This window comes from Cetorhinus maximus, unplaced genomic scaffold (assembly GCF_964194155.1).
Source record: "Cetorhinus maximus unplaced genomic scaffold, sCetMax3.hap1.1 HAP1_SCAFFOLD_570, whole genome shotgun sequence".
NCBI lineage: Eukaryota > Metazoa > Chordata > Chondrichthyes > Lamniformes > Cetorhinidae > Cetorhinus > Cetorhinus maximus.
Genome location: NW_027596512.1, coordinates 45877 through 71833, shown reverse-complemented (window position 1 = coordinate 71833; position 25957 = coordinate 45877). Strand labels below are relative to the sequence as shown.

Below are 25957 nucleotides of genomic sequence, written 5' to 3'. Positions count from 1 at the left end.
GGGCTATTGAATCGCTTTTGGTTTAGAGGGGCATTAATTCCCCGCTATTCATTGGATCGAACCATGCCGGGTAAGTCCGGAGGGCAACTTCTCCCCATTTCGACCACACTTTGGGGAGCTCTGGAGCTCATTTGGGAAGGTGCTGAAGCTGGGTGACATTAACTGCGGCAAATTCCAGTCACAAAGTGCGTTCTCTTTGGATATTGGCACGGTGGTGTCATTCAGAAGGGAAAACCCGTAAAATTTGGAAATTACAAGTATTGATCTGAACTGGTCTCGTATACCCTTAAAATGGAACTCCAGTTTGCACCAGTGGTAGTCATTTGCAAATTTTTTTTTCCTTCTCACATGGTGCTCTGACCATTGACCCTTCTCCTTTTAACACTAGGCCTAAATCTGCGTGGAAACATCAACTCTCCTCCCGTGCCTGGCTGTTCCTCTTCCCGTGACTAACTGGCAGCACTTAGTTAAATGCCTTGGGAAGTCTATGGGGGCAGGCTGCGTATCAGCTCATAACCATTTTCGCATGAAGCGTGGCCAGGGGGAGTGGGAGGGCGTTGGTGTCTGGACTCCATCAGCGGCCGCACTGGTCAACCAAGTTACAGTCCCCGCCACCCAGCCGCCTCCCTGCTGGGTCAAATTAAATTTATCGACCCGAATTGCCGCCTTTGGGCTACAAGGAGACAAATCTGAAAAAATAACTTTTGACACTCTTTATTTTTCTCATGTTTAACTTTGACTCCATCAATTTCTAGGTTTGAAATTTGAAAAAGAAACTAAAATATAACCTGGACCTGGAAAAATTGATCAATTTTGCTTCCAATTTCCACCCCTCCATCACCTTCACATGGTCCATCTCTGACACTTCCCTTCCCTTCCTTGACCTCTCTGTCTCAGTTTCTGGTGATAGACTGTCCACCAATATCCATTACAAGCCTACCGACTCCCACAGCTACCTCGACTACAGCTCCTCACACCCCGCTTCCTGTAAGGACTCCATTCCATTCTCTCAGTTCCTTCGCCTCCGTCGCATCTGTTCTGATATCACTTTCCAAAACAGCGCTTCTGACATGTCTTCCTTCTTCCTTAACCGAAGTTTCCCACCCACAACCGTGTCCGACCCATCTCGTGCGCCTCTGCCCTCACACCTTCCTCTCCCTCCCAGAACCATGATAGGGTCCCCCTTGTCCTCACTTTTCACCCCACCAGCCTCCACATTCAAAGGATCATCCTCCGCCATTTCCGCCAACTCCAGCATGATGCTACCACCAAACACATCTTCCCCTCACTCTCCTCTGTCAGAATTCCATAGGGACCGTTCCCTCCGGGTCACCCTGGTCCAATCCTCCATCAACCCCAACACCTCTACACCTTCGGTCTGTCCGCAAGCATGACCCAGACCTCCCTGTCGCTCGCCATTTCGACACACCGCCCTGCTCTCTAGCCCACATGTCCGCCCTTGGCCTGCTGCAACTTTTCCAGTGAAGCTCAACGCAAACTGGAGGAGGAACAGCAGCGCCTCGTCTGCCGACTAGGCACTCTACAGCCTTCCGCACTTAGCGTCAAGTTCAACAGCTTCAGGCCGTGATCTCTCTCCCCCAAACCCCGCCCCCTTTCCGATTCCCCCCATTTTCCAATAATTTATATTTTTTAAAATATATTTTTCTCTTCCCACCTATTATATTAAGTCTATTTCGAGCGATCGTTTCATCTCCACCTTTTAGCCCATTTCGATCCCTTCACCCCACCCCACCCCCACTAGGGCCATCTGCCACTAGCTTGCTACCCTTGATGTCCCCATTAGCACATCCTTTAGCTAATGTCACCACCGTCAACGCCCCCTTGTCCTTTTGTCTATGACATCATTGGCAATCTCTCCTTGGCCTCCACCTATCACTGGCCCCTCTATCCAGCTCTACCTGTCCCACCCCCCACCCACCCCCTCTTAAACCAGCTTATATTTCACCCCATTTCGATATTTCCTCAGTTCTGCTGCAATTTAATCTGCCTTTATTTAAACCAAAAGAAATGCGCCATTATTTAGGTTCGGCCCCCTGCGTTGTCGCTAAGTTTGGAGCTGAATGCAATAGTTTGGAAAAGTTGGCTCTCTAGGCCTCAGGCCTGCAGCGTCTCCATGGCGACCGGGTTGCACTTTGACCTCAGCAGCGCTCAACATGGCTGGCGGACGGACGGAAGGCCGGTCCCGCCCCTTTTCGCTCAACAAAACCTCCCCCCGACTTTATTTCCTTATTCCCTGCGGGCCGCCCGCACGAATTACTCGCCGAAAGTTGACTTACCGGAGGGGCGGACGAAATGACTTCACCGCTTCCATTGTTTTCAAGGCCGGGCGAGTCCGATTCGCCGGCGGCTGTGGGGCGGGCGGCCGCTGATTGGCTGGGGCGCCCGTCAGTCAATACGGGACCCACCCCCCCTCCCCGCCCGTCCGCCAGCCTCAGGGCGGAAGGGGCGGGGCTGGGCTGGCACGAGGGATCGGCTGATTGGCTGTGGGGCACTCCCGGATTGGATGCAGGGGTTCAGTTGACCTCAGTTCTGGCCAGTTGACCTCAAGGGAGGGGGGGGGAAGGGTTGTGAGTTGACCTCAGGCTGGGCCAGATGGCCCCAAGTGGGCCAGTTGACCTCAGGTTGCACCACTTGACTTCAAAGGAGGCCAGTTGACCTCAGGTTGGGCCAGTAGTCTTCAAGGGAGGTCAGTTGACCTCAGGCTGACCAAGTTGACTTCAAGGGAGGTCAGTTGACCTCAGGTTGGGCCACTTGACTTCAAGGGAGGCCAGTTGACCTCAGGTTGGGCCAGTTGACTTCGAGGGAGGTCAGCTGACCTCAGGTTGGGCTAGTTAACTTCAAGGGAGGTCAGTTGACCTTAGATTGGGCCAATTGACCTCAGTGGGATTTGTTGACCCCCTAAGTGATCATCCACTGGTCCCAGGCGGGCTGCGATCAGCATGGGGGTTCTGGAACGGTTTGAGTTCACCCTCTGCATGCCCCTCTGCATGACGTCTATCATGATCCTATCGGTCTCCCTGGAGATGGTTTACATCATCCTCACCGACCCCCGCTTGGCCCCTGCACCTGGGGTGGGCAGCGGAGTGCCAGGGCTGGCCACTGGGTCCTGGGGTCCTTTGGACCCACTGGCAGTGGGACCTGCTCCGGGTCTGGCCCTGGGGGCTTGGCGTGCCCTTCACCTCGCTTTCCTGGCCTTCATCCTGGGCAACATCATTGGCAACCTCTGCCTGTTCATCAGGAGGAATCCCAGTATCCGTGGGGTGTTCCTGTCTGGCCGGGCACTGGGGCAGGGATGGGGGTAAGTATTTGTGGATTGTGGACAGTGGGAGTAAATGGGAAGGGATTTGGATCCATTGGGATTGTGTACAGTGGGAGTGAACGGGGAGGGGTTTGGGTCCATGGAGATTGTGGACAGTGGGAGTGAACGGGAAGGGGTTTGGGTCCATTGGGATTGTGGACAGTGGGAGTGAACGGGAAGGGGTTTGGGTCCATTGGGATTGCGGACGGTGGGAGTGAACGGGAAGGGGTTTGGGTCCATTGGGATTGTGGACAGTGGGAGTGAACGGGTAGGGGTTTGGGTCCATTGGGACTGTGGACAGTGGGAGTGAACGGGAATGGGTTTGGGTCCATTGGGATTGTGGACAGTGGGAGTGAACAGGAATGGGTTTGGGTCCATTGGGATTGTGGACAGTGGGAATGAAGGGGAAGGGGTTTGGGTCATGGGGATTGTGTACAGTGAGAGCGAATGGGAAGGGGTTTGGCTCCATTGGGATTGTGGACAGTGGGAGTGAACGGGAAGGGGTTTGGCTCCATTGGGATTGTGGACAGTGGGAGTGAACGGGAAGGGGTTTGGCTCCATTGGGATTGTGGACAGTGGGAGTGAACGGGAAGGGGTTTGGCTCCATTGGGATTGTGGACAGTGGGAGTGAACGGGAAGGGGTTTGGGTCCATTGGGATTGTGGACAGGGAGTGAACGGGAAGGGGTTTGGGTCCATTGGGATTGTGGACAGTGGGAGTGAACGGGAAGGGGTTTGGGTCCATTGGGATTGTGGACAGTGGGAGTGAATGGTAAGGGGTTTGGGTCCATTGGGATTGTGGACGGTGGGAGTGAACGGGAAAGGGTTTGGGTCCATTTGTTAAGGAGTTGGGTTTGAGACCTCTCCCAGCAATGAGGACACAATCCTGTGACATGGGGACAGGGTGATTATAAATGCTGCTGTGGGCTGTGAGTGATGTCAGCCTGAATGTCCTTTCCCCACAGTTACTGTTATGTGTGTGAGTCTCACACACCCCAGCGCTGCTCGCACTGCCACGACTGCAGAGTGTGTGTCCTTCGTCGTGATCATCACTGCGTCTTCTTCGGCCAGTGTGTGGGTCATGCCAACTACCGGTACTTCCTCTGCTGCATCGCCCACCTGTGGCTCGGGCTCTTCTACGCCATTGTCCTCAACACTGAGATCTTCATGGAGTTTCTACAGGAGGGTGTCTCTCTACACAGTGTCTTCCTGCTCATCATGCCCTGGGCAATGCTGGTCACAGGTGAGATTAGTTCCAACTGAACAATGAACATCTGCCTCTTACCCCACCCCAATCTGTGTGCCCTCATCCACCCCTACCGAGATCACTGCATGCACGGTAACTCCGAGTGTGGGATAGAGAGACCGGGACTGTGCACGGTAACTCCGAGTGTGGGATAGAGAGACCGGGACTGTGCACGGTAACTCCGAGTGTGGGATAGAGAGACCGGGACTGTGCACGGTAACTCCGAGTGTGGGATAGAGAGACCGGGACTGTGCGCGGTAACTCCGAGTGTGGGAGACGGAGACCGGGACTGTGCGCGGTAACTCCGAGTGTGGGATAAAGAGACCGGGACTGTGCACGGTAACTCCGAGTGTGGGATACGGAGACCGGGACTGTGCACGGTAACTCCGAGTGTGGGATACGGAGACCGGGACTGTGCGCGGTAACTCCGAGTGTGGCATACGGAGACCGGGACTGTGCACGGTAACTCCGAGTGTGGCATACGGAGACCGGGACTGTGCACGGTAACTCCGAGTGTGGGATACGGAGACCGGGACTGTGCGCGCTAACTCCAGTGTGGGATACGGAGACCGGGACTGTGCACGGTAACTCCGAGTGTGGGATACGGAGACCGGGACTGTGCACGGTAACTCCGAGTGTGGGATAGAGAGACCGGGACTGTGCGCGGTAACTCCGAGTGTGGGATAGAGAGACCGGGACTGTGCACGGTAACTCCGAGTGTGGGATACGGAGACCGGGACTGTGCACGGTAACTCCGAGTGTGGGATAGAGAGACCGGGACTGTGCGCGGTAACTCCGAGTGTGGGATACGGAGACCGGGACTGGTTGCGGTAACTCCGAGTGGGGTCTAACCGAGGTGTATAAAATTTATAAAAGCAAAATAGTGCGGATATATGTCGAGAGGTTTAAGACAGCGTCTCTGCCGTTCTGTTACATGGTGTAATAATGTACAGTCGTGTTTTGTATTTGACGTTTTTTGATGCTTCGATGTTGTTCTCGGTGAGCTAACTCTTTGTCTCCTCCTGCTCGGACAGGTCAAGTGAGTGTCAGCGCCTTCTGGTTTGCCTTTGTGGCTGACACCTGCGTGGTGGGATTCCTCTTCATCTCCGCCTTCCTGCTCTTCCACTTGCAGCTGCTGTGCCACGAACAGACCACCCTGGAGTGGAGCGCAGGGCGGCACGGGCTCTACAACCTCGGCTGGCGCAGGAACGTGACCGAGCTGCTGGGGCAGCGCTGGTACCTGGCCTGGCTCTGCCCCCTGGTCCCCTCCTCGCTGCCCGGCGACGGGGTCAGCTTCCAGTTCAGGCCTCTGCCAGCCCACCAGCCCACCAGCCTGTTCTGACCAAGGCCTCCCCACCCCATCCGAGCGCCAACCCAGCAGGCGACGCGACAGGTAAGGGGCAGAATGGTGGGCGGGAGCCTCGGGGTGGGGTGGTAGGGGGTGGGGTAGTGGGGGGGGCCGGGGGGGGGAGGTGGATGGAGCCAGTAGAAGATTCACCAGGACAATCTCAGGGCTGCAAGGGTTAAAATGGGAGGACAGGCCATGGATTGAGCATTGTTTATGGTGAAGGAAAGATCCCCCCCGCCCCAACATCTCTCCAACTCCTGTCCCCGCCTTGGGACGTCCCAGAGTGTTTCACAGACAACGAAGGATTTTTTTATTTGAAGTGTGGTCACTGTTGTAATGTAGGAAACTCAGCAGCCAATTTACGCACAGCAAGATCCCACAAACAGCAATGTGATAATGACCCAGATCATCTGTTTTTTAGTGATGTTGGTTGAGGGGTAAATATTGGCCCCAGGACACCAGGGAGAACTCCCCCCTGCTCTTCTTCCAATAGTGGCCGTGGGATCTTTTACCCCCACCCGAGAGGGCAGACGGGGCCTTGGTTTAATGTCTCATCCTGAAAGACGGCACCTCCGACAGTGCGGCACTCCCTCAGCACTGACCCTCCGACAGTGCGGCGCTCCCTCAGCACCGACCCTCTGACAGTGCGGCGCTCCCTCAGTACTGACCCTCCGACAGTGCGGCGCTCCCTCAGCACTGACCCTCCGACAGTGCGGCGCTCCCTCAGCACTGACCCTCCGACAGTGCGGCGCTCCCTCAGCACTGACCCTCCGACAGTGCGGCGCTCCCTCAGCACTGACCCTCCGACAGTGCGGCGCTCCCTCAGCACTGACCCTCCGACAGTGCGGCGCTCCCTCAGCACTGACCCTCCGACAGTGCGGCGCTCCCTCAGCACTGACCCTCCGACAGTGCGGCGCTCCCTCAGCACTGACCCTCCGACAGTGCGGCGCTCCCTCAGCACTGACCCTCCGACAGTGCGGCGCTCCCTCAGCACTGACCCTCCGACAGTGCGGCGCTCCCTCAGCACTGACCCTCCGACAGTGCGGCGCTCCCTCAGCACTGACCCTCCGACAGTGCGGCGCTCCCTCAGCACTGACCCTCCGACAGTGCGGCGCTCCCTCAGCACTGACCCTCCGACAGTGCGGCGCTCCCTCAGCACTGACCCTCCGACAGTGCGGCGCTCCCTCAGCACTGACCCTCCGACAGTGCGGCGCTCCCTCAGCACTGACCCTCCGACAGTGCGGCGCTCCCTCAGCACTGACCCTCCGACAGTGCGGCGCTCCCTCAGCACTGGACCCTCCGACAGTGCGGCGCTCCCTCAGCACTGACCCTCCGACAGTGCGGCGCTCCCTCAGCACTGACCCTCCGACAGTGCGGCGCTCCCTCAGCACTGACCCTCTGGATTTTATTTTCAAATTTCTGGAGCGTGTCCGCTCTCTCAAACGTACTGGTTCCGAGGTGAGAGTCACCACTGAGATATCCACCGAGTCACGACTGACGCAGGCTCACTAACCTTGGGGGGGGGGGGGGGGGGGGGGGGGGGGTGGGTTCACCAGCATGGTCCCGGGGCTGAAGGGGTTAAATTACGAGAGTGGGTCACACAGACTGGGCTTGTATTCCCTCGAGTGTAGAAGGTTAAAGGGGGGGGATCTAATCGCGGGGTTTATGATGAGTAAAGGATTCAATAGGGTCGATAGAGAGAAACTATTTCCTCTCGGGTGGGGTTGGGGGGGTGGAGTCCAGAACAAGGGCGCAGAACCTTAAAATTTGACCCAGGCCGTTCAGGGGTAATGTCAGGAAGCACCTCTTCACACAGAGGGCAGTGGGAATCCGGAACTCTTTCCCTCCAAGAGCTATCGAGGCTGGTGGGGGGGTCATTATAAAAATGTCAGAACCGAGCTTGATGGATTTTTGTTGGGTATGGGGTGGTTAAGGGCTATGGAACCAAGGCGGGTAGATGGAGTTAAGATACAGATCGGCAGCGATCGAATGTGGAGTGAGGGGGTGGGGGGGGTTTGGAACGATAACACCAAGTCGATCTTTACAAGGAGTGATTCTGATTTCAGACCAGGACGTGGGCTGCAGCCACCAACACCCCCACCCTCACCCTCGCTGCGTTCGATCGGATCCACAGCTCAGGGTAGACGGCCCCTGCCCTCTGTCTCTGCGAGGAGTGACCGCTGGCCAGTCGGACTGGCGATTGACTGCGTCCCAAGTCCCTGCGGAACCTCAAAGGGCCTCCACCAGCGGGATGACCAAATCAGCGAAGAAGCGAACGCACTCTGAAAAATTTGGGGCGGGTCAGTGAGGTGACGGGGAGGCGAGTGGAGGTGACGGGGAGGCGAGTGGAGGTGACGGGGAGGCGAGTGGAGGTGACGGGGAGGCGAGAGGAGGTGACGGGGAGGCGAGAGGAGGTGACGGGGAGGCGAGAGGAGGGGACGGGGAGGCGAGAGAGGGGGGAGGCGAGAGGTGTTTCGCTGTCCGTTCCGCGCTGGGTGGTTGGGAAGGAATTCCCTTGCCGGATTATTGAGGTGTGTTAAGCTCTGGAACCCCCCCTGAGACACGTGGATCGAGTGCGAATCGGTTTGCGAGGCTGTGGGGGACGGGAATGCCCGGGTGGAGGTGTTGGGTTTTTCGAGTGTTACAGGAACTGCTCGGGGAGTGAGGTTGAGTGTCTGTCGGAAGGAAGGTGAATCATGTCTCGTTTTGGAAGGGCTTTATTTTTAACAGGAGGGTTGCCGGTGATTATGATGTGACTACCGATTATAACGTGAATCCTCTTCACCAGCCTAGAGAGTTTTCTTTGATCCTGTCGTGGGGTGTGGGCGTCACTGGGTAAGACCAGCATTTGTTGCCCATCCCTAATTGCCCTTGAACTGAGTGTCTCGCTCGGCCAAGAGTCAACCACTTGGCTGTGGGTCACATGTAGGCCCAGACCGGGTAAGGACGGCAGGTTTCCCTCCCTGAAGGGACATTAGTGACCCAGATGGGTCTTTACAACAATCGATGATAGTTTCATGGTCACCATCACTGTGACTAGTTTTCGATTCCAGGTTTATTAACTGAATTTAAATTTCTCCGGCTGCCCTGGTGGGATTGGAACCCTTGTCCCCCATTAACCTAGGCCTCTGGGTCTCTAGCCCAGTGACATTACCATTACACCACCGTCTCCTCTTGTGTAATATTGATCGAAGAGAGCTGGGTCCTCAGGAGATCGTCCGAGGGGACAGGGAGGGCGAGCGAGGGGAGAGGGGGAGGGCGAGCGAGGGGAGAGGGGGAGGGCGAGCGAGGGGAGAGGGGGAGGGCGAGCGAGGGGAGAGGGGGAGGGCGAGCGAGGGGAGAGGGGGAGGGCGAGCGAGGGGAGAGGGGGAGGGCGAGCGAGGGGAGAGGGGGAGGGCGAGCGAGGGGAGAGGGGGAGGGCGAGCGAGGGGAGAGGGGGAGGGCGAGCGAGGGGAGAGGGGGAGGGCGAGCGAGGGGAGAGGGGGAGGGCGAGCGAGGGGAGAGGGGGAGGGCGAGCGAGGGGAGAGGGGGAGGGCGAGCGAGGGGAGAGGGGGAGGGCGAGCGAGGGGAGAGGGGGAGGGCGAGCGAGGGGAGAGGGGGAGGGCGAGCGAGGGGAGAGGGGGAGGGCCAGCGAGGGGAGAGGGGGAGGGCGAGCGAAGGGAGAGGGGGAGGGCGAGCGAGGGGAGAGGGGGAGGGCGAGCGAGGGGAGAGGGTCCCAGGATGCTGTGGGATTAGTTGATTGGGGAGGTGGGGGTGGAGGGTGGAGGCAGAGGGAGGGGGGTGAAGGGTGGGGGCAGAGGGAGGAGGGTGGAGGGGGGTGGGGGGGAGGGGTGGGGGGTGTGGAGGGGGGGAGGGGTGGGGGGTGTGGAGGGGGGAGGGGTGGGGGGTGTGGAGGGGGGAGGGGTGGGGGGTGTGGAGGGGGGAGGGGTGGGGGGTGTGGAGGGGGGAGGGGTGGGGGTGTGGAGGGGGGAGGGGTGGGGGGTGTGGAGGGGGGAGGGGTGGGGGTGTGGAGGGGGGAGGGGTGGGGGTGTGGAGGGGGGAGGGGTGGGGGTGTGGAGGGGGGAGGGGTGGGGGTGTGGAGGGGGGAGGGGTGGGGGTGTGGAGGGGGGGAGGGGTGGGGGTGTGGAGGGGGGAGGGGTGGGGGTGTGGAGGGGTGGGGGGTGTGGAGGGGGGAGGGGTGGGGGGTGTGGAGGGGGGAGGGGTGGGGGGTGTGGAGGGGGGAGGGGTGGGGGTGTGGAGGGGGAGGGGTGGGGGGTGTGGAGGGGTGGGGGTGTGGAGGGGGGAGGGGTGGGGGGTGTGGAGGGGGGAGGGGTGGGGGTGTGGAGGGGGGAGGGGTGGGGGGTGTGGAGGGGTGGGGGGTGTGGAGGGGGGAGGGGTGGGGGGTGTGGAGGAGGGAGGGGGTGGAGGGTGGGGGGAGGAGGGGGTGGAGGGTGGGGGGAGGAGGGGGTGGAGGGTGGGGGGAGGAGGGGGTGGAGGGTGGGGGGAGGAGGGGGTGGAGGGTGGGGGGAGGAGGGGTGGAGGGTGGGGGGAGGAGGGGGTGGAGGGTGGGGGGAGGAGGGGGTGGAGGGTGGGGGGAGGAGGGGGTGGAGGGTGGGGGGAGGAGGGGGTGGAGGGTGGGGGGAGGAGGGGGTGGAGGGGTGGGGGGGGAGGTGGAGGGTGGGGGCAGAGGGAGGGGGGGTGGAGGGTGGTGGCAGAGGTAGGGGGAGGGTGGGGGCGGAGGGATCTGTTTCTTGTGAGAGTTGAGATCAGATGGAGTCACTGTGAGATGTGGAGTCGCTGAGACGCGGGGTCAGTGTGAGACGCGGGGTCAGTGCGAGACGCGGGGTCAGTGCGAGACGCGGGGTCAGTGTGAGACGCGGGGTCAGTGCGAGACGCGGGGTCAGTGTGAGATGTGGAGTCGCTGAGACGCGGGGTCAGTGTGAGACGCGGGGTCAGTGTGAGACGCGGGGTCAGTGTGAGACGCGGGGTCAGTGTGAGACGCGGGGTCAGTGCGAGACGCGGGGTCAGTGCGAGACGCGGGGTCAGTGTGAGATGTGGAGTCGCTGAGACGCGGGGTCAGTGCGAGACGCGGGGTCAGTGCGAGACGCGGGGTCAGTGCGAGACGCGGGGTCAGTGCGAGACGCGGGGTCAGTGCGAGACGCGGGGTCAGTGCGAGACGCGGGGTCAGTGCGAGACGCGGGGTCAGTGCGAGACGCGGGGTCAGTGCGAGACGCGGGGTCAGTGCGAGACGCGGGGTCAGTGCGAGACGCGGGGTCAGTGCGAGACGCGGGGTCAGTGCGAGACGCGGGGTCAGTGCGAGACGCGGGGTCAGTGCGAGACGCGGGGTCAGTGCGAGACGCGGGGTCAGTGCGAGACGCGGGGTCAGTGCGAGACGCGGGGTCAGTGTGAGATGTGGAGTCGCTGAGACGCGGGGTCAGTGTGAGACGCGGGGTCAGTGTGAGACGCGGGGTCAGTGTGAGACGCGGGGTCAGTGTGAGACGCGGGGTCAGTGCGAGACGCGGGGTCAGTGCGAGACGCGGGGTCAGTGTGAGATGTGGAGTCGCTGAGACGCGGGGTCAGTGCGAGACGCGGGGTCAGTGCGAGACGCGGGGTCAGTGCGAGACGCGGGGTCAGTGCGAGACGCGGGGTCAGTGCGAGACGCGGGGTCAGTGCGAGACGCGGGGTCAGTGCGAGACGCGGGGTCAGTGCGAGACGCGGGGTCAGTGCGAGACGCGGGGTCAGTGCGAGACGCGGGGTCAGTGCGAGACGCGGGGTCAGTGCGAGACGCGGGGTCAGTGCGAGACGCGGGGTCAGTGTGAGATGTGGGGTTCTCTTTATTGCAGGTTAAATACATTTGGGGTCTGGAAACACCAGTCGGCCATTTCCCTGGAGACCCTCCCTCACCGACTCTGCCACCAGCTCCCGTTCCGGCTCTGGGGCTTTGCAGTGGGGGTGGGGGCGTGTTCCTTTGCTTTGGGCTTCTGAATATTGTTCTTAGGCGTGACCTGGGGGAAGAAGAAAGAAAATGGGTCACTCTCTGCTCCAATAGACCGGCCAGTCTCCCCCCATCCCACCTCGCCCCCTCACCCTCCACCCGCCCCCCTCCCCCTCCTCACCCCCCTCCCCCCATCCCCCTCCTCGGCCCCCATCCCCCTCCTCGGCCCCCCTCCCCCTCCTCGTCCCTAACCTCCGCACTCTTAGCTTCCTGCATGCTTATTGCAAAGTGACCAACCAAGATGGTCATCACAATGCGACCTCGCTAACCCTTCCCCTCGGATGATCAGCTGTAGTGTGCATCGCACTGAGCCTTCCCAGTGCCCTCCAGGGCTGATGATGTGGGGCATGCATCACACCAAGCCCACTCCTAGTACCTTGGCTGATCAACCACGCTTTGCATCGCTCTGCACCCTCTCTCTGCTCCCGCCTGTTCAACCGCGGTGTCTGATCAACATCGGTGTGCATTGCACCGAGCTATCTCTCGGTTCCTCAGCTGATCAACAACAGAGAGCATCACTCCGAGCCCTCTCGCTATCCCCGGATTATGACCAATGGGGAGCATCACACCGAGCCCTCACCCGGTTCTTCGGCTGATCAACAATGGGGAGCACCACACCGAGCCCCCTCTTGGTTCCTCAGCTGATCGACAATGGGGTGCATCACACAGAGCCCTCGGCCAGTCCCCAGCCGAAGGCCACCTGCTCACGCATACTCAATGTGGACCAGTCGTTGGTTGGGGGGGCAGGGTGGGGTGGTCGGGGGGGTGATGTGCCGGGAGCGATTTCGGCCCCACCCACCCTAACACATCCACCCCCAGTGCTGGAGAGAGAGGGACTTTCACTCGACACAGTTTGGATCCTTGGCCCACATTACCTCGAAGAAGCAGTCAATGATCTCATTGAGAATGGTGTCCTGAGACTGGAACGTGTACATATTCTGTTCGATGGCCCCCAGCAACTGGAAACAGTAAAAGATTAATATCTTCTCCCTGTAAAACACAATACTCCGTAATATTTCCCAAACAGCACACATCAATAAAACACTTAACACATCTGTCACCACTTCAGAAAATCCCAAAGTGCTTTTCAGCCAATGAACTCCCCTTCAGTGTGGGGCACCCTCACTACTGACCCTCTGAGTGCGGTGCACCCTCAGTACTGACCCTCCGACAGTGCGGCGCTCCCTCAGCACTGACCCTCCGACAGTGCGGCTCTCCCTCAGCGCTGACCCTCCGACAGTGCGGCTCTCCGTCAGCGCTGACCCTCCGACAGTGCGGCGCTCCCTCAGCGCTGACCCTCCGACAGTGCGGCGCTCCCTCAGCGCTGACCCTCCGACAGTGCGGCTCTCCCTCAGCGCTGACCCTCCGACAGTGCGGCTCTCCCTCAGCGCTGACCCTCCGACAGTGCGGCGCTACCTCAGCGCTGACCCTCCGACAGTGCGGCGCTACCTCAGCGCTGACCCTCCGACAGTGCGGCGCTCCCTCAGCGCTGACCCTCCGACAGTGCGGCGCTCCCTCAGCGCTGACCCTCCGACAGTGCGGCGCTCCCTCAGCGCTGACCCTCCGACAGTGCGGCGCTCCCTCAGCGCTGACCCTCCGACAGTGCGGCGCTCCCTCAGCACTGACCCTCCGACAGTGCGGCGCTCCCTCAGCTCTGACCCTCCGACAGTGCGGGGCTCCCTCAGCACTGACCCTCCGACAGTGCGGCGCTCCCTCAGCACTGACCCTCCGACAGTGCGGCGCTCCCTCAGCGCTGACCCTCCGACAGTGCGGCGCTCCCTCAGCGCTGACCCTCCGACAGTGCGGTGCTCCCTCAGCGCTGACCCTCCGACAGTGCGCCGCTCCCTCAGCGCTGACCCTCCGACAGTGCGCCGCTCCCTCAGCACTGACCCTCCGACAGTGCGCCGCTCCCTCAGCACTGACCCTCCGACAGTGGAATCTCTCTCACCTTGGCCCTCTTGCTTACCTGGGCGTGTGATTGTGTGTGCTGTAGTTTTCATCAATGATCCTGCTCAGAAATGCCTCGTCATCTTCCCCCTCCTTCTGCGTCTCATCCTCTGCAAGTAACACAAAACACCCAGTAGGACATGGAGCACCCTACAGTGTTCACACAGTCACCCCATCCCCAAATATCTACAGTGTTCACACCGTCAGACCATCCCCAAGTACCCTACAGTGCTCACACAGTTACCCCATCCCCAAATACCCTACAGTGTTCACCCCATCCCCAAATACCCTACAGTGTTCACACCGTCACCCCATCCCCAAATATCTACAGTGTTCACACCGTCAGACCATCCCCAAGTACCCTACAGTGCTCACACAGTTACCCCATCCCCAAATACCCTACAGTGTTCACCCCATCCCCAAATACCCTACAGTGTTCACACCGTCACCCCATCCCCAAATACCCTACAGTGTTCACACCGTCACCCCATCCTCAAATACCCTACAGTGTTCACACCGTCACCCCATCCCCAAATACCCTACAGTGTTCACACAGTTACCCCATCCCCAAATTCCCTACAGTGTTCACCCCGTCACACCATCCCCAAATATCCTACAGTGTTCACACCGTCACCCCATCCGCAAATATCTAGTGTTCACCCCGTCACCCCATCCCCAAATACCCTACAGTTTTCACACCGTCACACCACCCCCAAATACCCTACAGTGTTCACACCGTCACACCATCCCCAAATATCCTACAGTGTTCACTCCGTCACCCCATTCCCAAATATCTACAGTGTTCACCCCGTCACACCATCCCCAAATACCCTACAGTGTTCACACCGTCACCCCATCCCCAAATATCTACAGTGTTCACCCCGTCACCCCATTCCCAAATATCTACAGTGTTCACCCCGTCACACCATCCCCAAATGCCCTACAGTGTTCACACCGTCACCCCATCCCCAAATATCTACAGTGTTCACCCCGTCACACCATCCCCAAATATCTACAGTGTTCACACCGTCACCCCATCCGCAAATATCTACAGTGTTCACCCCGTCACACCATCCCCAAATACCCTACAGTGTTCACCCCGTCCCACCATCCCCAAATACCCTACAGTGTTCACACAGTCACACCATCCCCAAGTACCCTACAGTGTTCACCCCGTCACACCATCCCCAAATATCTACAGTGTTCACACCGTCACCCCATCCCCAAATACCCTACAGTGTTCACACAGTCACCCCATCCCCAAATATCCTACAGTGTTAACACAGTCACACCATCCCCAAGTAGCCCACAGTGTTCACACCGTCACCCCATCCCCAAATACCCTACAGTGTTCACCCCGTCACACCATCCCCAAATACCCTACAGTGTTCACCCCGTCACCCCATCCCCAAATATCTACAGTGTTCATACCGTTACACCATCCCCAAATATCTACAGTGTTCACACCGTCACCCCATCCCCAAATATCCTACAGCGTTCACACCGTCACACCATCCCCAAATACCCTACAGTGTTCACACCGTCACCCGATCCCCAAATACCCTACAGTGTTCACACCGTCACACCATCCCCAAATATCCTACAGTGTTCACACAGTCACCCCATCCCCAAATACCCTACAGTGTTCACACAGTCACCCATTCCCCAAATACCCTACAGTGTTCACACCGTCGCACCATCCCCAAATATCTAGTGTTCACACCGTCACACCATCCCCAAATACCCTACAGTGTTCACCCCGTCACACCATCCCCAAATATCTACAGTGTTCACACCGTCACACCATCCCCAAATACCCTACAGTGTTCACACCGTCACACCGTCCCCAAATAACTACAGTGTTCACACCGTCACCCCATCCCCAAATACCCTAGTGTTCACACCGTCACCTGATCCCCAAATATCTACAGTGTTCACACTGTCACCCCATCCCCAAATACCCTACAGTGTTCACCCCGTTACCCCATCCCCAAATACCCTACAGTGTTCACACCGTCACCCCATCCCCAAATACCCTACAGTGTTCACACCATCACCCCATCCCCAAATATCCTACAGTGTTCACTCCGTCACCCCATCCCCAAATATCTACAGTGTTCACACCATCCCCAAATACCCTACAGTGTTCACACCGTCACCCCATCCCCAAATATCTACAGTGTTCACCCCGTCACACCATTCCCAAATATCTACAGTGTTCACCCCGTCACACTATCCCCAAATGCCGTACAGTGTTCACACCGTCACACCATCCCCAAATACCCTACAGTGTTCACCCCGTCACCCCATCCCCAAATACCCTACAGTGTTCACACAGTCACCCCATCCCCAAATATCCTACAGTGTTAACACAGTCACACCATCCCCAAGTAGCCCACAGTGTTCACACCGTCACCCCATCCCCAAATACCCTACAGTGTTCACCCCGTCACACCATCCCCAAATACCCTACAGTGTTCACCCCGTCACCTCATCCCCAAATATCTACAGCGTTCATACCGTTACACCATCCCCAAATATCTACAGTGTTCACACCGTCACCCCATCCCCAAATACCCTACAGCGTTCACACCGTCACACCATCCCCAAATACCCTACAGTGTTCACACCGTCACCCCATCCCCAAATACCCTACAATGTTGACACCGTCACCCGATCCCCAAATACCCTACAGTGTTCACACCGTCACACCATCCCCAAATATCCTACAGTGTTCACACAGTCACCCCATCCCCAAATACCCTACAGTGTTCACACAGTCACCCATTCCCCAAATACCCTACAGTGTTCACACCGTCGCACCATCCCCAAATATCTAGTGTTCACACCGTCACACCATCCCCAAATACCCTACAGTGTTCACCCCGTCACACCATCCCCAAATATCTACAGTGTTCACACCGTCACACCATCCCCAAATACCCTACAGTGTTCACACCGTCACACCGTCCCCAAATAACTACAGTGTTCACACCGTCACCCCATCCCCAAATACCCTAGTGTTCACACCGTCACCCCATCCCCAAATATCTACAGTGTTCACACTGTCACCCCATCCCCAAATACTCTACAGTGTTCACCCCGTCACCCCATCCCCAAATACCCTACAGTGTTCACACCGTCACCCCATCCCCAAATACCCTACAGTGTTCACACCATCACCCCATCCCCAAATATCCTACAGTGTTCACTCCGTCACCCCATCCCCAAATATCTACAGTGTTCACCCCATCACACCATCCCCAAATACCCTACAGTGTTCACACCATCACCCCATCCCCAAATATCTACAGTGTTCACCCCGTCACACCATTCCCAAATATCTACAGTGTTCACCCCGTCACACTATCCCCAAATGCCGTACAGTGTTCACACCGTCACCCCATCCCCAAATATCTACAGTGTTCACCCCGTCACACCATCCCCAAATATCTACAGTGTTCACACCGTCACCCCATCCCCAAATATCTACAGTGTTCACACCGTCACCCCACCCCCAAATACCCTACAGTGTTCACACCGTCACACCATCCCCAAATACCCTACAGTGTACACACCGTCACACCATCCCCAAATACCCTACAGTGTTCACACCGTCACCCCATCCCCAAATATCTACAGTGTTCACCCCGTCACACCATTCCCAAATATCTACAGTGTTCACCCCGTCACACTATCCCCAAATGCCGTACAGCGTTCACACCGTCACCCCATCCCCAAATATCTACAGTGTTCACCCCGTCACACCATCCCCAAATATCTACAGTGGTCACACCGTCACCCCATCCCCAAATATCTACAGTGTTCACACCGTCACCCCATCGCCAAATATCCTACAGTGTTCACACCGTCACACCATCCCCAAATACCCTACAGTGTTCACACCGTCACCCCATCCCCAAATACCCTACAGTGTTCACCCCGTCACCCCATCCCCAAATACCCTACAGTGTTCACCCCGTCACCCCATCCCGAAATACCCTACAGTGTTCACACAGCCACCCCATCCCCAAATATCCTACAGTGTTAACACAGTCACACCATCCCCAAGTACCCTACAGTGTTCACACCGTCACCCCATCCCCAAATACCCTACAGTGTTCACCCCGTCACACCATCCCCAAATACCCTACAGTGTTCACCCCGTCACACCATCCCCAAATACCCTACAGTGTTCACACAATCACCCCATCCCCAAATATCTACAGTGTTCACACCGTCACACCATCCCCAAATACCCTACAGTGTTCACACAGTTACCCCATCCCCAAATACACTACAGTGTTCACCCCATCCCCAAATACCCTACAGTGTTCACACCGTCACCCCATCCCCAAATACCCTACAGTGTTCACCCCGTCACCCCATCCCCAAATACCCTACAGTGTTCACACCGTCACCCCATCCCCAAATACCCTAGTGTTCACCCCGTCACCCCATCCCCAAATACCCTACAGTGTTGACACCGTCACCCCATCCCCAAATACCCTACAGTGTTCACACCGTCACCCCATCCCCAAATACCCTACAGTGTTCACCCCGTCACCCCATCCCCAAATATCTACAGTGTTCACACTGTTAGACCATCCCCAAATACCCTACAGTGTTCACCCCATCCCCAAATACCCTACAGTGTTCACCCCGTCACCCCATCCCCAAATATCTACAGTGTTCACACAGTCACCCCATCCCCAAATACCCTACAGTGTTCACACCGTCACACCATCCCCAAATACCCTACAGTGTTCACCCCGTCACACCATCCCCAAATATCCTACAGTGTTCACACCGTCACCCCATCCCCAAATACCCTACAGTGTTCACACCGTCACCCCATCCCCAAATATCTACAGTGTTCACCCCGTCACCCCATCCCCAATTACCCTGCAGTGTTCACACCGTCATCCCATCCCCAAATACCCTACAGTGTTCACACCGTCACCCCATCCCCAAATATCTACAGTGTTCACACCGCCACCCCATCCCCAAATACCCTACAGTGTTCACCCCGTCACCCCATCCGCAAATATCTACAGTGTTCACCCCGTCACACCATCCCCAAATACCCTACAGTGTTCACCCCGTCACACCATCCCCAAATACCCTACAGTGTTCACACAGTCACACCATCCCCAAGTACCCTACAGTGTTCACCCCGTCACACCATCCCCAAATATCTACAGTGTTCACACCGTCACCCCATCCCCAAATATCTACAGTGTTCACACCGTCACCCCATCCCCAAATATTCTACAGTGTTCACACCGTCACACCATCCCCAAATACCCTACAGTGTTCACACCGTCACCCCATCCCCAAATACCCTACAGTGTTCACCCCGTCACACCATCCCCAAATACCCTACAGTGTTCACCCCGTCACCCCATCCCCAAATACCCTACAGTGTTCACACAGTCACCCCATCCCCAAATATCCTACAGTGTTAACACAGTCACCCCATCCCCAAGTACCCCACAGTGTTCACACCGTCACCCCATCCCCAAATATCTACAGTGTTCACCCCGTCACACCATCCCCAAATACCCTACAGTGTTCACCCCGTCACCCCATCCCCAAATACCCTACAGTGTTCACACAGTCACCCATTCCCCAAATACCCTACAGTGTTCACACCGTCGCACCATCCCCAAATATCTAGTGTTCACACCGTCACACCATCCCCAAATACCCTACAGTGTTCACCCCGTCACACCATCCCCAAATATCTCCAGTGTTCACACCGTCACACCATCCCCAAATACCCTACAGTGTTCACACCGTCACACCGTCCCCAAATATCAACAGTGTTCACACCGTCACCCCATCCCCAAATACCCTAGTGTTCACACCGTCACCCCATCCCCAAATATCTACAGTGTTCACACTGTCACCCCATCCCCAAATACCCTACAGTGTTCACCCCGTCACCCCATCCCCAAATACCCTACAGTGTTCACACCGTCACCCCATCCCCACATACCCTACAGTGTTCACCCCGTCACCCCATCCCCAAATACCCTACAGTGTTCACACAGTTACCCCATCCCCAAATACCCTACAGTGTTCACACCATCCCCAAATATCCTACAGTGTTCACACCGTCACCCCACCCCCAAATACCCTACAGTGTACACACCGTCACACCATCCCCAAATATCCTACAGTGTTCACTCCGTCACCCCATCCCCAAATATCTACAGTGTTCACCCCATCACACCATCCCCAAATACCCTACAGTGTTCACACCGTCACCCCATCCCCAAATATCTACAGTGTTCACCCCATCCCCAAATACCCTACAGTGTTCACCCCGTCACCCCATCCCCAAATATCTACAGTGTTCACACAGTCACCCCATCCCCAAATACCCTACAGTGTTCACACCGTCACACCATCGCCAAATACCCTACAGTGTTCACCCCGTCACACCATCCCCAAATATCCTACAGTGTTCACACCGTCACCCCATCCCCAAATACCCTACAGTGTTCACACCGTCACCCCATACTCAAATATCTACAGTGTTCACCCCGTCACCCCATCCCCAATTACCCTGCAGTGTTCACACCGTCATCCCATCCCCAAATACCCTACAGTGTTCACACCGTCACCCCATCCCCAAATATCTACAGTGTTCACACCGCCACCCCATCCCCAAATACCCTACAGTGTTCACCCCGTCACCCCATCCGCAAATATCTACAGTGTTCACCCCGTCACACCATCCCCAAATACCCTACAGTGTTCACCCCGTCACACCATCCCCAAATACCCTACAGTGTTCACACAGTCACACCATCCCCAAGTACCCTACAGTGTTCACCCCGTCACACCATCCCCAAATATCTACAGTGTTCACACCGTCACCCCATCCCCAAATATCTACAGTGTTCACACCGTCACCCCATCCCCAAATATTCTACAGTGTTCACACCGTCACACCATCCCCAAATACCCTACAGTGTTCACACCGTCACCCCATCCCCAAATACCCTACAGTGTTCACCCCGTCACACCATCCCCAAATACCCTACAGTGTTCACCCCGTCACCCCATCCCCAAATACCCTACAGTGTTCACACAGTCACCCCATCCCCAAATATCCTACAGTGTTAACACAGTCACCCCATCCCCAAGTACCCCACAGTGTTCACACCGTCACCCCATCCCCAAATATCTACAGTGTTCACCCCGTCACACCATCCCCAAATACCCTACAGTGTTCACCCCGTCACCCCATCCCCAAATACCCTACAGTGTTCACACAGTCACCCATTCCCCAAATACCCTACAGTGTTCACACCGTCGCACTATCCCCAAATATCTAGTGTTCACACCGTCACACCATCCCCAAATACCCTACAGTGTTCACCCCGTCACACCATCCCCAAATATCTCCAGTGTTCACACCGTCACACCATCCCCAAATACCCTACAGTGTTCACACCGTCACACCGTCCCCAAATATCAACAGTGTTCACACCGTCACCCCATCCCCAAATACCCTAGTGTTCACACCGTCACCCCATCCCCAAATATCTACAGTGTTCACACTGTCACCCCATCCCCAAATACCCTACAGTGTTCACCCCGTCACCCCATCCCCAAATACCCTACAGTGTTCACACCGTCACCCCATCCCCACATACCCTACAGTGTTCACCCCGTCACCCCATCCCCAAATACCCTACAGTGTTCACACAGTTACCCCATCCCCAAATACCCTACAGTGTTCACACCATCCCCAAATATCCTACAGTGTTCACACCGTCACCCCACCCCCAAATACCCTACAGTGTTCACACCGTCACACCATCCCCAAATACCCTACAGTGTACACACCGTCACACCATCCCCAAATATCCTACAGTGTTCACTCCGTCACCCCATCCCCAAATATCTACAGTGTTCACCCCATCACACCATCCCCAAATACCCTACAGTGTTCACACCGTCACCCCATCCCCAAATATCTACAGTGTTCACCCCGTCACACCATTCCCAAATATCTACAGTGTTCACCCCGTCACACTATCCCCAAATGCCGTACAGTGTTCACACCGTCACCCCATCCCCAAATATCTACAGTGTTCACCCCGTCACACCATCCCCAAATATCTACAGTGGTCACACCGTCACCCCATCCCCAAATATCTACAGTGTTCACACCGTCACCCCATCGCCAAATATCCTACAGTGTTCACCCCGTCACCCCATCCCCAAATACCCTACAGTGTTCACACAGTCACCCCATCCCCAAATATCCTACAGTGTTAACACAGTCACACCATCCCCAAGTACCCTACAGTGTTCACACCGTCACCCCATCCCCAAATACCCTACAGTGTTCACACCGTCACCCCATCCCCAAATACCCTACAGTGTTCACCCCGTCACACCATCCCCAAATACCCTACAGTGTTCACCCCGTCACACCATCCCCAAATACCCTACAGTGTTCACACAATCACCCCATCCCCAAATATCTACAGTGTTCACACTGTCACCCCATCCCCAAGTACCCCACAGTGTTCACCCCGTCACCCCATCCCCAAATACCCTACAGTGTTCACACAGTCACCCATTCCCCAAATACCCTACAGTGTTCACACCGTCGAAGCATCCCCAAATATCTAGTGTTCACACCGTCACACCATCCCCAAATACCCTACAGTGTTCACCCCGTCACACCATCCCCAAATATCTGCAGTGTTCACACCGTCACACCATCCCCAAATACCCTACAGTGTTCACACCGTCACACCGTCCCCAAATATCTACAGTGTTCACACCGTCACCCCATCCCCAAATACCCTAGTGTTCACACCGTCACCCCATCCCCAAATATCTACAGTGTTCACACTGTCACCCCATCCCCAAATACCCTACAGTGTTCACCCCGTCACCCCATCCCCAAATACCCTACAGTGTTCACACCATCACCCCATCCCCAAATACCCTACAGTGTTCACCCCGTCACCCCATCCCCAAATACCCTACAGTGTTCACACAGTTACCCCATCCCCAAATACCCTACAGTGTTCACACCATCCCCAAATATCCTACAGTGTTCACACCGTCACCCCACCCCCAAATACCCTACAGTGTTCACACCGTCACACCATCCCCAAATACCGTACAGTGTACACACCGTCACACCATCCCCAAATATCCTACAGTGTTCACTCCGTCACCCCATCCCCAAATATCTACAATGTTCACCCCATCACACCATCCCCAAATACCCTACAGTGTTCACACCGTCACCCCATCCCCAAATATCTACAGTGTTCACCCCATCACACCATTCCCAAATATCTACAGTGGTCACACCGTCACCCCATCCCCAAATATCTACAGTGTTCACACCGTCACCCCATCGCCAAATATCCTACAGTGTTCACCCCGTCACCCCATCCCCAAATACCCTACAGTGTTCACCCCGTCACCCCATCCCCAAATACCCTACAGTGTTCACACAGTCACCCCATCCCCAAATATCCTACAGTGTTAACACAGTCACACAATCCCCATGTACCCTACAGTGTTCACACCGTCACCCCATCCCCAAATACCCTACAGTGTTCACACCGTCACCCCATCCCCAAATACCCTACAGTGTTCACCCCGTCACACCATCCCCAAATACCCTACAGTGTTCACCCCGTCACACCATCCCCAAATACCCTACAGTGTTCGCACCATCACCCCATCCCCAAATATCTACAGTGTTCATACCGTCACACCATCCCCAAGTACCCTACAGTGTTCACACAGTTACCCCATCCCCAAATACCCTACAGTGTTCACCCCATCCCCAAATACCCTACTGTGTTCACACCGTCACCCCATCCCCAAATACCCTACAGTGTTCACCCCGTCACCCCATCCTCAAATACCCTACAGTGTTCACACCGTCACCCCATCCCCAAATACCCTACAGTGTTCAGCCCATCACCCCACCCCCAAATACCCTACAGTGTTCACACCGTCACCCCATCCCCAAATACCCTACAGTGTTCACACCGTCACCCCATCCCCAAATACCCTACAGTGTTCACACCGTCACCCCATCCCCAAATACCCTACAGTGTTCACCCCGTCACGCCATCCCCAAATACCCTACAGTGTTCACCCCGTCACACCATCGCCAAATACCCTACAGTGTTCACACAATCACCCCATCCCCAAATATCTACAGTGTTCACACCGTCACACCATCCCCAAATATCTACAGTGTTCACACAGTCACCCCATCCCCAAATACCCTACAGTGTTCACACCGTCACACCATCCCCAAATACCCTACAGTGTTCACCCCGTCACACCATCCCCAAATATCCTACAGTGTTCACACCGACACACCATCCCCAAATACCCTACAGTGTTCACACCGTCCCCAAATATCTACAGTGTTCACACCGTCACCCCATCCCCAAATACCCTACAGTGTTCACCCCGCCACCCCATCCCCAATTACCCTGCAGTGTTCACCCCGTCACCCCATCCCCAAATACCCTACAGTGTTCACACTGTCACCCCATCCCCAAATACCCTACAGTGTTCACCCCGTCATCCCATCCCCAAATACCCTACAGTGTTCACACAGTTACCCCATCCCTAAATACCCTACAGTGTTCACCCCGTCACACCATCCCCAAGTACCCTACAGTGTTCACACCGTCACAGCATCCCCAAATACCCTACAGTGTTCACACCGTCACACCATCCCCAAATATCTACAGTGTTCACACCGTCATCCCATCCCCAAATACCCTACAGTGTTCACACCGTCACCCCATCCCCAAATATCTACAGTGTTCACACCGCCACCCCATCCCCAAATACCCTACAGTTTTCACCCCGTCACCCCATCCCCAAATACCCTACAGTGTTCACACCGTCACCCCATCCCCAAATACCCTACCGTGTTCACCCCGTTACCCCGTCCCCAAATACCCTACAGTGTTCACACCGTCACCCCATCCCCAAATACCCTACAGTGTTCACACCGTCACCCCATCCCCAAATACCCTACAGTGTTCACCCCGTTACCCCATCCCCAAATACCCTACAGTGTTCACACCGCCACACCATCCCCAAATATCTACAGTGTTCACACCGTCACACCATCCCCAAATATCTACAGTGTTCACACAATCACCCCATCCCCAAATACCCTACAGTGTTCACACCGTCACACCATCCCCAAATATCTACAGTGTTCACACAATCACCCCATCCCCAAATACCCTACAGTGTTCACACAATCACCCCATCCCCAAATACCCTACAGTGCTCACACCGTCACCCCATCCCCAAATACCCTACAGTGTTCACACCGTCACCCCATCCCCAAATACCCTACAGTGTTCACACCGTCACCCCATCCCCAAATTCCCTACAGTGCTCACCCCGTCACACCATCCCCAAATATCTACAGTGTTCACACCGTCACCCCATCCCCAAATACCCTACAGTGTTCACACCATCACACCGTCCCCAAATATCTACAGTGTTCACACCGTCACCCCATCCCCAAATACCCTACAGTGTTCACACCATCACCCCATCCCCAAATATCTACAGTGTTCACACCGTCACCCCATCCCCAAATACCCTACAGTGTTCACCCCGTCACCCCATCCCCAAATACCCTACAGTGTTCACACCGTCACCCCATCCCCAAATACCCTACAGTGTTCACCCCGTTACCCCATCCCCAAATACTCTACAGTGTTCACCCCGTCACCCCATCCCCAAATACCCTGCAGTGTTCACACCGTCACCCCATCCCCAAATACCCTGCAGTGTTCACCCCGTTACCCCATCCCCAAATACCCTACAGTGTTCACACCGTCACACCATCCCCAAATATCTACAGTGTTCACACCGTCACACCATCCCCAAATATCTACAGTGTTCACACAATCACCCCATCCCCAAATACCCTACAGTGTTCACACCGTCACACCATCCCCAAATATCTACAGTGTTCACACAATCACCCCATCCCCAAATACCCTACAGTGTTCACACAATCACCCCATCCCCAAATACCCTACAGTGTTCACACCGTCACCCCATCCCCAAATACCCTACAG

At 56.5% G+C, this 25957-nt stretch overlaps 1 protein-coding gene across 2 annotated transcripts; it reads left to right on the top strand.

Moving 5' to 3' along the window:
- Nucleotides 1-2507: 2507 nt before the first annotated feature.
- zdhhc24 (zDHHC palmitoyltransferase 24) lies at nucleotides 2508-8695 on the top strand. 2 transcript variants are annotated; one of them, XM_078535643.1, is made up of 5 exons: nucleotides 2508-2682; nucleotides 2723-3319; nucleotides 4283-4560; nucleotides 5598-5956; nucleotides 7978-8695. In XM_078535643.1, the coding sequence occupies exons 2-4, from the start codon at nucleotides 2961-2963 to the stop codon at nucleotides 5903-5905; spliced, it is 945 nt and encodes a 314-aa protein (XP_078391769.1). In that variant the 5' UTR covers nucleotides 2508-2682; nucleotides 2723-2960; the 3' UTR covers nucleotides 5906-5956; nucleotides 7978-8695. The 2 variants fall into 2 exon arrangements, with proteins under 2 accessions (XP_078391769.1, XP_078391768.1); XM_078535642.1 differs by having other exon boundaries at nucleotides 2508-3319.
- The last annotated feature ends 17262 nt before the right edge of the window (nucleotides 8696-25957 follow it).